We start from the raw sequence: 12,140 nt of genomic DNA on the forward strand, positions 1-12,140 counted from the left end.
CAAAAGTTCTACACAAACACTGTGACCACATAAAAGCAAGCAGGTGTCATTGACAATATCACGAAGAACAGCCAACTAACATGACGTAGCCTAGCCTACTCAAGCCAGCTGGTGTGGGAGTGCAGTCAATATCATTAAGCTTATCGTGCAGGCTCAAGTTTCACGGTTGAGAAAACAAACTTAGCTTTCTACCACCTTCGATTTCGCTATTGTATTGATCGATCCACATTCAGCAGAAAGGCTGCAGTTGGACAGTAACAGGGAAGGCATGTCATGAAAGTTATCGGTTTTCTGTTGAACAAGCCTAGAAACTTTCAAGTTTTTCCAGTTTACACCAAAAGCGAAGTGAAGTGTTGCGCTTGAAGTGGAGGAAATGAATTGTTTGCTAATCTTGACGAGCCTCAATGTTCACACAGAGCTTTTAAAACGTTGAATCTTATGTGCTATCAGACGTCAGATTTATAAACCAGCGAAGTCACGAAACACAATAAGTAAGTTTTGTACTAGTTTGATCTTGCAAACACACCGTAAATGAAGTTAATTTTTTTTGTTTTTTGGGCGGGTATGGGCGGTCGCCCCAATTTGCTTGCAAGCTTCTAATTAAAGCGTATTTTGAATTCATTACCTTTTCTATTGAAATGCAACAATTTTCTGTACTTTGCGATATCAACCTCTAAAGGTTTTTAGCAGTTTGCGGGCCTGGACAAAATTCCCTTTGTGCGCTTGCTTAAACGCTTTAAAGTTACTTTTATAAAGTTCATTTTAGGTGAAGACTTCTCAGACAGCAAATTAACCGTTTGTATAGATTCAAAGTTTCGCAGGCGTTGAATCTATATAAAGAAACGGATGGTTTGTTGTCTGGGTTAAAGGTGATTGATCAATGCATTTTGCAAAATGTTGCGCCCTGCAACTAATCGCACCTTGTGTTGCAGCTTGAATTATTACGTCATGGGAGAAACGCTTCACGAATAATATTAGTGCCCTTTACCAACGTGCATTCTTTCCGAAAACCGAGCTATTACAGTAACATGCAAACTAAAAATGAAAGAAAAAGCTTAAGATCCCGTTCCCGAAAAGTTTGTTTCATTTCTGCTTTGCCATATCAGTGGCAGAGCCTCTCTACTTGTAGTTGATGATGCAATTCTAGATCGAATCACACGAAAGCTTGTTGAAAGCAGTACAGATTCTGTTCTTACTAACGTGAAGCGTAAAGCAGAGAGATAATTTGCAAAGCACGTAATAATGTGTTTACTGTTTACGTCGTAAATATGTTGCAAAATTTAAAAACAAACTGGAGTCGTTAAAAGAATTAGTCCAGTGCAAGGGTCTCAAATATACAACCCACTAGCCGCATGTGCCATTCCCAGACAGCAAAATCCGTTATTTTTACATTGATTCAACGTCTGCAGATGTTGAATCAATGTAAAAATGACGGATTTGCTGTCTGGATTCGTTTGGTCCTCGGAGCAATTTGAGTTTAAGACCCCTATCTTAGTGGACGTCGAATGAAAATAGATGAACCGAACTATATTACAATTTTGTTGTTACTAAAAGTGAAGTGTCGGAAAGGACAAGCAAAATAGAATACAGTAGGAAGTAGGCTATAGAATATACAGGAAGGATATCAATGCGCAGGCCTAAATCCCAAAGCTTTTGTGATAGGAGATTTTTGAAGTGGGAAAAGTGCCTGTATGTAGTGGAAGGCAGCACGACACGAGTGGTTCTTAAAGAACAAATAGCATTTTTCTTTCAAAAAATGTCCGTGTCAAAAAAATTATTGTATTGATCTTCATAATGAATACGCTTTATTGTGAAGCCGTTCTTTTTCAAAGCATATAATCAAGGCTACATCGTAAAGGTTACAGCAATAACAAAAGACAGTTTGGAACAAAAGTTTGAACACAATGGAGCCCGCGTGCTCGTTGTGAAAGAAGTTCTCACAAAGTTTGGTAAAGGTGCGTCGCAGTTTGAAAAAAATTTAGCAAGGATAGTGGTGGTTTTCAATAAAAAAGCAACATTTTTTCAATGTAAAAAGTGTATTTTTAAACGTAACTAGGGAAAGTTGTACGATATGAAACAGGGCCATTTACTCAAAAAGCTTGCTTTTCTGCTAGGTTTGGCATTCAGTGAATTCTTCCTTGCTGATTCTAGTGTACCTATGCAACTGCATGATGGACAGTATCGGTAAAACACGTATGGATGATTCTATCTTAGATGTATCAAGAGCAAGCCATAGCAGTAAATCTGATGATTCAAGCAGCAACACCAGCGCTGATGTGCCAGACTTGCTGACGTCAACTCGTTTTGGTACAAATGACGTCGACAGCACGTCATCATCAAGCATCACAGAAGAAATCGAAACCGAAGAAGCGTCTTTGTCACAATCGGAAGAATTGTTTGTTCTCTTAACCACAGAGGGTGCATCGCGAAAAGATCAACATGAAACGTCTTCGGACACTACAGAAAATAGTGCGGACAAAAATGGTAAAGTGGGATTGCAAATCGATGACGATGATTCTCTGTATGAAGAAAGCACCGATGCAACAAATGGAGACCAGTCGCAACAGCGAAGGTAAGGCTGGGTTTCTATAGCTACGGTAGATTAGATGAAAAGCTTTATGTAAAAAAACACCAATATTGACTGATGCTTTGGTGTGTTGTATCCAATGGTGGGACTCGGCCGGTTCGCGCTAATCGCTTCCTAAAAATAAAAGTTTATAGAACCGACGGTTTTGAGTGTTCTTTAACGAATTGCAGTGGCCGAGTGGTTAGTGCGTTGGGCTCGCAGTCGAGAGCCTGCATGTCCGACTCCAGCCACCCGCACTTGCTGTTGTTTCTCTGGGCAAGAAACTTTACGATAATTGTCTCTACCCAGTCATCGATTTCGAGTAATGGGTAGTACCAAATTTAAGTCATAAGTAGAGTAGAGTAGACAACCAGAAACAGACACTGCCGTCGGCTGCAGCGTGGGTCAGGTGTACGTCGAAAGGTCACCGATGCATAGCGCTCAAGTCCGCTTTCCCGGATTGCAGGATAAAGATGTGAAAAAAAATATATATATATATATATATTCTTCAACGCTAATTAGACTTAGAGAGTCTACAGTTGCGTAACCTGATATCAGTTAGCTTGTTGTTTAGATGTTTTATTTGTTGCGGAACAGATAGTTCAAAACTGCAAAAGTACAAATATCTTTCAGCATTTGAATTTATCACAGATTGTGCACAAAAAAAATGTTTATTTTTATCAAATAAAAATGTTTTTTAAAGGTCATTTAACATGCTTAAAAACACAACTGGGATCTCTGGTTGTGACCAACACATTTTTTCATACTTTTGTTCTCTTCACTAGTTATTGCCTAACAGTGATATCATTCTTATCATGCAGTCTGATTAACGTAATTAGCTGAATTATAGTTTCCATGCAATTGTGGGGCCCCGATTCTGGAGTGCCCCTAACTCTCAAGGTCCAGTCTTGATCTTTTATGGCAGTACTGTTCTTGTGATATCCCCCCCCCCCCTTCTCTATCCTCCTGAGATTAGGATCCTGATTTCTTTGGGGTTTAGGACACCAACAGATGTAAATGCTGCACTTTTCCTCCAACCTCGTTACCTCGAGCTAACCTGCAGTTTCAATATCATCCGTGTTTTTTTTTTTTGCAAAAGATAGACCTCCAAAGAAGAGTGCGAATTGTTTCTGTTATTTTACTACTTTCTATTAGATCTAGACCCCCCCTCATGTAAAAATAAAGATAATATCACACACCATGGCCACCTGGAGATGCGGCCTGATTTGTCACATTTTGCAGATTTTGATTACAGCTACTGCTAGTGCTTGACTGACATTTTTTGAGATGTTTTTACTTTTTGCGGTTTCCTAATGACATAAAACTTTTTTGTTGCCTTGGGGAAGCAATAGCAAATGAGAAAAAGTAAGTTGAAAAACGCAAAATCAGACTGTTATTGAAAATTAACAGTCTGACTAAAATCTTCGAAATCAAATTTTCTTTGTTTTTCAACATGTGAGGATGTTAAAACCTATTATGTCATCTGGGAAAAGAATAAAGAAAGCGTAAAAATCTAATTTTTAGAAAAATTTATTTAAACGTTCGCCCAAAGTTAGAAAAACCTGGAAATTTCTGCAAAATGTGACAAATCAAGCCGTATCTTTAGGTGGCCATGCACACACTTAGGGTATAGAACTTAATAATTCAAAACTTATTTAGGTATTTCATACTGCTTGAAATGTTTTGTTGTAAAACTCTCTATTCTGTAACAGGATCATTATTTTTTCGTAACGCAACAGTTTGAAACAATGGCTAATGAATTTGTTTTGCGTGATTAGCTCAATGCAACAAAACTGCGACCAGAGCACCGCGCTCATATCATTTATAGCTAGATGAGAATTTACTCTAGTTGTCGCACATAATTTGAATATGGCGAGAGTTTTTTTTATTGCTCAAAGCTGCAGTAGTGATGACCTTACCACATTTACGTTGACTCATGGCCACCTGGAGATGCGGCCTGATTTGTCATATTTTGCAGATTTTGATTTCAGCTACTGCTAGTGCTTCACTGACATTTTTTGAGATGTTTTTACTTTTTGCAGTTTCCTAAAGACAAAAAACTTTCTTATTGCTTTGGGGAAGCAGTAGCAAATGAGAAAAAGTAAGTTGAAAAACGCAAAATCAGACTGTTATTGAAAATTAACAGTCTGACTAAAATCTACAAAATCAAATTTTCTTTGTTTTTCAACATGTGAGGATGTTAAAACCTATTATGTCATCTGGGGAAAAGAATAAGGAAAGCGTAAAAATCTAATTTTTAGAAAAATTCATTTGAACATTCGCCCAAAGTTAGAAAAACCTGGAAATTTCTGCAAAATGTGACAAATCAGGCCGTATCTTTAGGGGGCCATGGTTGACTTTATTCTAACGACAAGCTCCTGAAGAGAGTCAGAGGAAAAGTACTGCAGCTTCGAACAGTGAAAAACCTTTTCCTCGCCATATTATACAGTGGCTAGATAACTGTCGAGTTGGACTCTGCCACCCACGTAAAGCAAACACTACCCAGCTTGCAAAAGTTGCTGTTTTACTTGAAATAAATGACAATTTTGCAAGCTGAGAAAAAAAACTAAAAATGCGTTTCGAGTTCTAATTATCGATTAGTATCAGTTCTGAGAAAAACTAAAGCCCACACTTGCGTACCATTGCTGTACAAAGTCTACATGGTGTGGGAGGTTATTTGAATTTAAATCTAACTATTTATTATGCAAGATTTTTTAGTATTACAATAACGTATTGTCAAGATGACGAATCAGTTGTTGGTTTGGTTAGTTCAGTTTTAAATCTTTATCTTCGCACTGACAAGACCTTGGCAGTTTTATTCCTGGTAGTTTCGCATACTTGCAGAGGCTTTTGACCCACCACCGGTTACCGAGATTGACAGAGTAAAGTTTCCGATTGTTGAAGTGTTGTTGCCGGGGAATTATTCCATCCATTAGGTGCCGCTGAATAGAGAGCAGTCCTTACAATGCGTTACTTAAGCCCACATCTGGGAGTCGAACTAGCGCCACTTGATCTTGAAGCTTCTTTGTTCACAGTCACGCGCTGATCAACTGAGCTATCAGAGCGAACTGTTGTGTGTGGTATGGTTTTCAAAGAAATTATTGATGGCTTGTTTATTAGAGATGGATTACATGCCATATAGTTTTGTGATAATTTGATACATTTGCTTACAAAACTTTCAAACGTGACAAATCAACCCTAAAAACTCCACGCTGTTGTTAAGCAATGATGAGATGTGTTTATTACTTATTCTTTATTCTAAATTTAGCGTAAATGACGATTTGCTGCAACTTTACTGACCTTGCAAAATTTCTATTTTGATGACATTTCTTTGACTGGACTGCTATTTTGCATTCATCAAATGCTGGCATATGCACAACAATCTAACCTATTAGTGTAATTTATTAAGAATCGATTCCGCTATAATAATAGCATCTTCAGCTTATTCAAATAAAATCTTTGACTGGATACAGGTTTGTTGCTACGTTTTGAATTATTCTGTTTTCCACTTACTTTGTTTCTTATAGCTTATGTTTCTTGACCAGGAAAGTTTTCACCCCCTATAGTGAGTAAGGAAGGTTTTCACCCCTTACAGTAGGTAAGGAAGGTTTTCACCCCCTATAGTGAGTAAGGAAGGTTTTCACTGCTCAGTAGCTCCCTAATGGAGAGTGGCTTCCTTTTTTTTGCAAATTTGATACTGTGGTAAAGACCACACATCCTATCATTAACGATTGCACCATCTTTTACCTACCAAATGAACCGAAACGAAACATCGCTAACTTGGGGTGGTAAAGACCACCAGAAAACTCAAATGAAGAAGTTTCCTATTATTAGAACAAAACTCGCCATTTAACATCATTTTGTTGGTACGAGCCTGCATTACAACTTAATTTGGTGAACAAATCTTAATAACCCACTTGGTCTCAATGCGCGCCTGCAATTGTGTGACCTCTAAAAAGCCGTATGCAAAATATCAATGTTGTTTAGTTGAAAACATCAATTTCTACCTGCAAAGTAATCTGAACTGGTTCTAATTGATGGGATACTTAATTTAGGAACAAATGGTTGGACAATCTGATCTAAAAATTAACAGCCCCAAATGTCGATACTAAACTCATGTTTAGCAAACCTTTCGAAAACTTTCTTTTTCAGTTTACAATACGTTTTAATCCGTAGCCCAAGTCCAAAAGTCTTAAGTGGAATTATACTATCTCTCCATTATCCATTACTCAGAAAAACGTGATAGGTGGATTGGAAGTGTGGATTGGTTTAGAGAACTAATGTTTTTGCTTTTGGCATTGTAAAGTTTTGACCTTTTGAAGTCGGTTGCATTATCAGGACTGTGTGGATTTAGTATTTGAAATAATCGAAACTACGTTTTTATTACTTTTTTTTTATCTCTCCTGATGGTAAATACAGTATCAACTGAGTGAATAGTTATTAAGTTATAGAATTCAATCGCTCAAGCATCAGCCGATGTAGGCTATGCCCTGAGCAATGCTGTTGACTCAATACAGTAGTTTACAGTTGGTTGGTTAGTTTTTACTTTGAATAATATTTGGAAATGATATGAAAACCTACTGCTCAAATCAAGCCTGAGTTTGAAACTTGCTAAACAAGTGAACAGTCACGAAGTAGTTTGCGTGCGCTACCGTTTTTGATTAGGCCTAGCTGTATCCGAATAAACGCATTATAAACTCAAGCTCACTAACGTTCGTTTTAAATTAGCAATTTAGTCAACATGAAGAGATAAAAGTCGCTTACACAACGCAGTAGTTAAGAATACAGTGCGTGCAGTGCCGGTCTAGGGTATTTCGGGCCCTGTGCGGAATATGCTTTGCGGGCCCCAATGACAATGATTCAATTCAGAAGCGTAGCTAGGTATTTTGAAAGGGAAGGGGGTGGTTTGACGGTCGGCGGGTGAAGCCTGACGGCGTGATCACCGAAGGCGACACCCAGCGGCGGGGGGTGTGGGAGGCCTCCCCCAAAAAATTTTGAATGTAAAATGGTGCTGTCCAGTGGCATAGCAAAAGGATAAGGTCATGCATTCTTTGGCATTTTTCGGAAATAAAGCTATGTTGAGTCTGGATGCAACCTATTTCGTCACCTGAAAAATTCGTACCCCGCTTTCGTACCCTGAAATCGGAGTAACAAAATCAAATTTCGACCCATTTGGTCCCCTGAAAAGATCGAGAGAAATTTGAAACTTTTGCCGCAACTCCGATCAGCGACTTTGGCTATGTTGTTTTTTTTTCTCGATCTTTTCAGGGTACGAAATAGGTTGCACCCCTTAAGTCTCTAGGTTTTCTTGATGCCAATTCCTTTGTTGAATTTTTCCATTGGAAATGACAAAATTGCTGCATTTTCTGAGTAAATTGCGGGCCCCCTAATTTGCGGGCCCTGTGCGATCGCACGGTTTGCACACCCTAAAGACCGGCACTGAGTGCGTGGTATTGGTTTACTTGAACCATCACCTTTGTAATTTTGTTGCTTTGATGCTTTTCTTAGCAAAAATATTGTTGGTCTTCCATGAGTTTTGTTAACTGTAGACTAAGGAATACTTGCTTGAATTTGTAGTTCTCATCAATATCGTTGCTGCGAACACTTTATTTCTGTATAAAATCTGTAAATAATCCATGTTTTGATAGTCCATTACCTAATTACAATATGTGTGTGTTAGTTTGTTTTTGTGATGTTGTTAGGTTCAGTCGTGTTCTCGTTGCTTTAAGAATTGGCGCTTCAATTGTTTCAGCAACGAGGAGGCGACTGATTCTTAACTAATTCATCTAGGCTACTTGTTTTACAGTATCAGGTTTGGTGGCCGTGCTTAACTATACTTATCGGTGCAAATACCGCAATATTAGATCTTTTTATGCACGTCTTAAACCATTAAGGTTTTGCCACCTTTTCCTTTTGTTGGTTTTGTTACTGTATTTCTTTTTTACAATATCATTTCTTTTTGCGTTCTGACAAAGAAAAATAAATTGAATTGAATTGAAATTCGGTTTGCGAATGGCAACCTGGGTGCCAATATCAATCTTCCATGAGTTTTGTCTTGAAAATCAGATCATGCTAAATTAGGCATTGTTTATTGTAGACTAAGGAATACTTGCTTGAATTTATGGTTCTCATCAGTGCAGTAAAGTTGTTGAACATGAGCTATGACCATTTGTTTGCAACCTACTTACAAAAACGTCCGCTACAGCTTGTAGTTACTGTAGAACAAAGTATGTGAATCATTTGACGAGAGATGTCGCCAAAGAGGATAGCGATATTCAGTTGATGAGCGACAAGACTTTGGCTCGAAATAGTGTTCTGTCTTTTTTTTTAATCGCCAATACACAAGTTCTTATCTACAACAGCTTAAAAAACAAACTTGAAAACAAAACAACTTTTATTTACTCACCCGTCATCCTAAGCCAAGTGTTAACGCGTAACTTACGGTGGATACGAGTTGTCATAAAAATCTGGATGTCAGCTCTGAAAGAAAAATAGTTTATATGGACTAGATCCAATCATTTTCTCCATTAAATACACTGCAAATCTATGAGAGGTATTAGTCATCGTAGTTAAAAGACTGCAAAATACGACTGGATTTCTAATTGGGTAGTTTGCTTGGGCTATATCCGCAGTAAACTACTAAAAACGGCCCATTGGATTCAATGGCAAAATTACTGCTTTTTTTTTCTAAAAAAAAGTTTGAAATATTTTACGCAATCACTTGTATCGCAAAATTATACGTTAAAAGTTCGATATTTTTATCTTTATTTCATAACTGTTCCCATCCTTGTGTTGAGGTGGCAGATTTATCTAATTGGATTTGACAAAGGTCAAGAACATCTTTGTAGAAAGTCAAAATCGTGCTCTTCTTATCAATGAATGAATCAAAACTGTTTACTTTTAATACATTATACCATGGTTTTTCGGCTTTCTGGTAGCTTTATATTTAATCTTATAACAACTATCTACCTCATATGACGCAAGATTGCTGCCCGTTTTAGATATAACCTATACTCTGTTGGATTGACGTTGTCATGGTGATTTGGCCAATATCTAGTTGAATTAATGTCGTGAAATAAACCGTTTATCAATATCAAAGTTTGAAAGAAAACAAAATTGTCGTAATTGCAAAAAAAGTGTATTTTTACGTGATATTCGTTAATTTTTGGCATGTGTTGACGTGAGTTCAAATGACAACTCCTTTTTAAAGGCAGTTGCGATTTAGATAGAGCGACAGTAGCAATGATTGATTATGTTGCGTTAGACTGCTCCTAATTGACGACAACACACAAATTGCTGAATACAGTACTCAACCAAGTTTTTCTTGTTTCTAAAATATCAATAAGTTATTTAAAATAAACCAGTTTTAAATTGTGCCTTTTATCGCATGATGAAACAAGTCTGTTTGATCAATAATCCGTTATTACTTTCAAGCAACCTTAATGATGAGTGCAGGAGACGTATTTTGCAATAGAAAGCTACATTTCAAATGGAGGGCACTTTCATATCTTCAAATACATTCGACCTATTGATTATATCAAAAATTTGTTGATTTTCAAGAAAATTATGCTAATTTTAAGAACTTGTTTGCATATAGGCTTGGTGTTGGATGGTGGAAAAAGAAAAGCCAAAGCTCGCGGCATTAAATTGATTTTGAATAACCATGCAACAAATCTCTTATCAAGATTTGCAATCCTGAAATCTAATTAGAACTTAAAATAAGATAAAAAAGATTGCAATGACTCCAGAACTGTGAAACAACTCATCGCAAATGCAATTTCGTCACAAGATTTCAAAGTCGATTTAAACTTACACTTCAAAGATTACAAAAAAGCTTCTAAACCGAATTTGGGCGTAGATAAAAACATAGTTTTATAAGATGAAGAGTTTATTTTAGTTTTACCTTTGCGTATTGTTTCCTTTTCGTTGCAAAATAAATTTCCACTGTCGGGCTGCAGTTGAAATTTCAACCACTTCAAAAAATCGATTGACATTGCCGATTAATAAACTTTACTGTCTATTTATTTCCTCATGCCAAATTTCCAAAATACGTTTGGACTACAAAGACAGATAAATTTTTGTCGTTCAACTTAGAATCTACGCTGTGAAGACAGATAAATTTGTTGCTTTATTGCACTAATTTAACCTGTTGCTTGTTAACATGTTCATTGTTCAATGTAAAGGTTCTAAAACAAACGAGAAACAACCAAATTTTGGCTGCAGAAGACAATTGTGTTTAAAAAGTCATAGCGCGCAATTTAGTTGATTGAAAGAATAAGGAGAGGAGGGGGTAAAGTAAGCAAAGGATTTTGAAAGTGTCCGAACTTTGTCTTGCAAAAGCTGCTTGCCGTTACATGAAAGAGTTACATAACTCTTCTGCAAGTGCCTCAGTAAATCAGATATTCAAGAACATATCAGCTTTTAATATTATAGTATGGCGCGCACGATTATGGAGGCTACTTCACTTTCTGTGATAGCAATTTGCCTATTGAAGACACCACATTACGTTCTAGAATAGTTGTACTCATCAACGCTAAGATAACCGTGAGATAAAAAATAACTTGACTTTACTGTTCAAAGTCCGCGATAGTATTTTGGAAGATACTGTATGTAAATTATGTGAATCTGCAATTGGGATCTACTCGGTGTGAAATTGTGCGTTGTTTATTCCTTTTACAAATTTTTGTCGCGCTTAAAGTAGTAATGTTTGATTTAAACTTATGCTGACATAAACCTATCGGAAAAATTTAAATCCTTTTTCAGTGTAAGATCATTCACGAATGACGACGATTTGCGGTTTAGATGCATTTGTTTATGTACGTCACAGCAACGACTTCAGCTGTGGCGAATCTTCTACAAACACAGGATAATGTAACTTAGCCGACTTAGAAAAATAGCTACACGTCTTTCGTTTACGACGGCGTATGGTATTTAGTTGGTTTATAGTCAACAAAAAAGGGGGATACCATTCCGCAATTATTATTAATTGGAAGACATAATTGAAAAATGATAAACAAATCTATAAATATATCTGTCGCTGTTATGTGCTAATCGGATTTCAACTTGTTTGCCTGTCGTTAAAAAAGATGAGTGATGGGATAAACCAAACTGTGAGTTTAAGTTTGCCGAAGTAAATTCAATAGTGAGCATTATTATGTGCGTTACTGAAGTTTCTATTATTGCTAAAAGTGATCAATCAGTGGTACTGCATTCTTGTCACTTCATTGCTGGTATCAACATAGCTCAACTCATTGTTGACAATGGCAGAGATGTTTTAAGGCTGTCGTTAAGAACCTTTTGCTACCTGATTGCAAGGATTTCAAATTCTAGGCTGCCTCTACCAAACATGTGCAGTAATACTTTGGATTAGTGGACGAAGTTGTCGCAGAATGATGGTCGATATGTCGGCTTAATGCTGACTAGCCTGCTAAAAACTAAAAGAGCGATGCCTAACCTGGTTTACGTACTCCCAAAGTGGTCGATGAATTTATTGGTTTTAGGAGAAAAGCTCTAAAGTTCATATAATTTAGGAATAAATTTGAAAAAGCATAAGACATGGGCCACCCGTAAGTAC

The 12,140-nt window shown here is 37.0% G+C and overlaps 1 protein-coding gene across 1 annotated transcript in view; it reads left to right on the forward strand.

Annotated features, from left to right (window-relative positions):
* The first annotated feature begins 267 nt into the window (after nucleotides 1-267).
* LOC145788182 (high affinity cGMP-specific 3',5'-cyclic phosphodiesterase 9A-like) overlaps nucleotides 268-12,140 on the forward strand; it is a 34,251-nt gene continuing 22,378 nt past the window's right edge. Inside the window, exons 1-2 of the mRNA XM_082599870.1 lie at nucleotides 268-491; nucleotides 2,115-2,572. Coding sequence (XP_082455996.1) covers nucleotides 2,169-2,572 — 404 coding nt within the window. The 5' untranslated portion in view covers nucleotides 268-491; nucleotides 2,115-2,168. The remainder of the gene's footprint in view (nucleotides 492-2,114; nucleotides 2,573-12,140) is intronic.

Source organism: Aplidium turbinatum, chromosome 2, assembly GCF_918807975.1.
Source record: "Aplidium turbinatum chromosome 2, kaAplTurb1.1, whole genome shotgun sequence".
NCBI classification, from domain to species: Eukaryota; Metazoa; Chordata; class Ascidiacea; order Aplousobranchia; family Polyclinidae; genus Aplidium; species Aplidium turbinatum.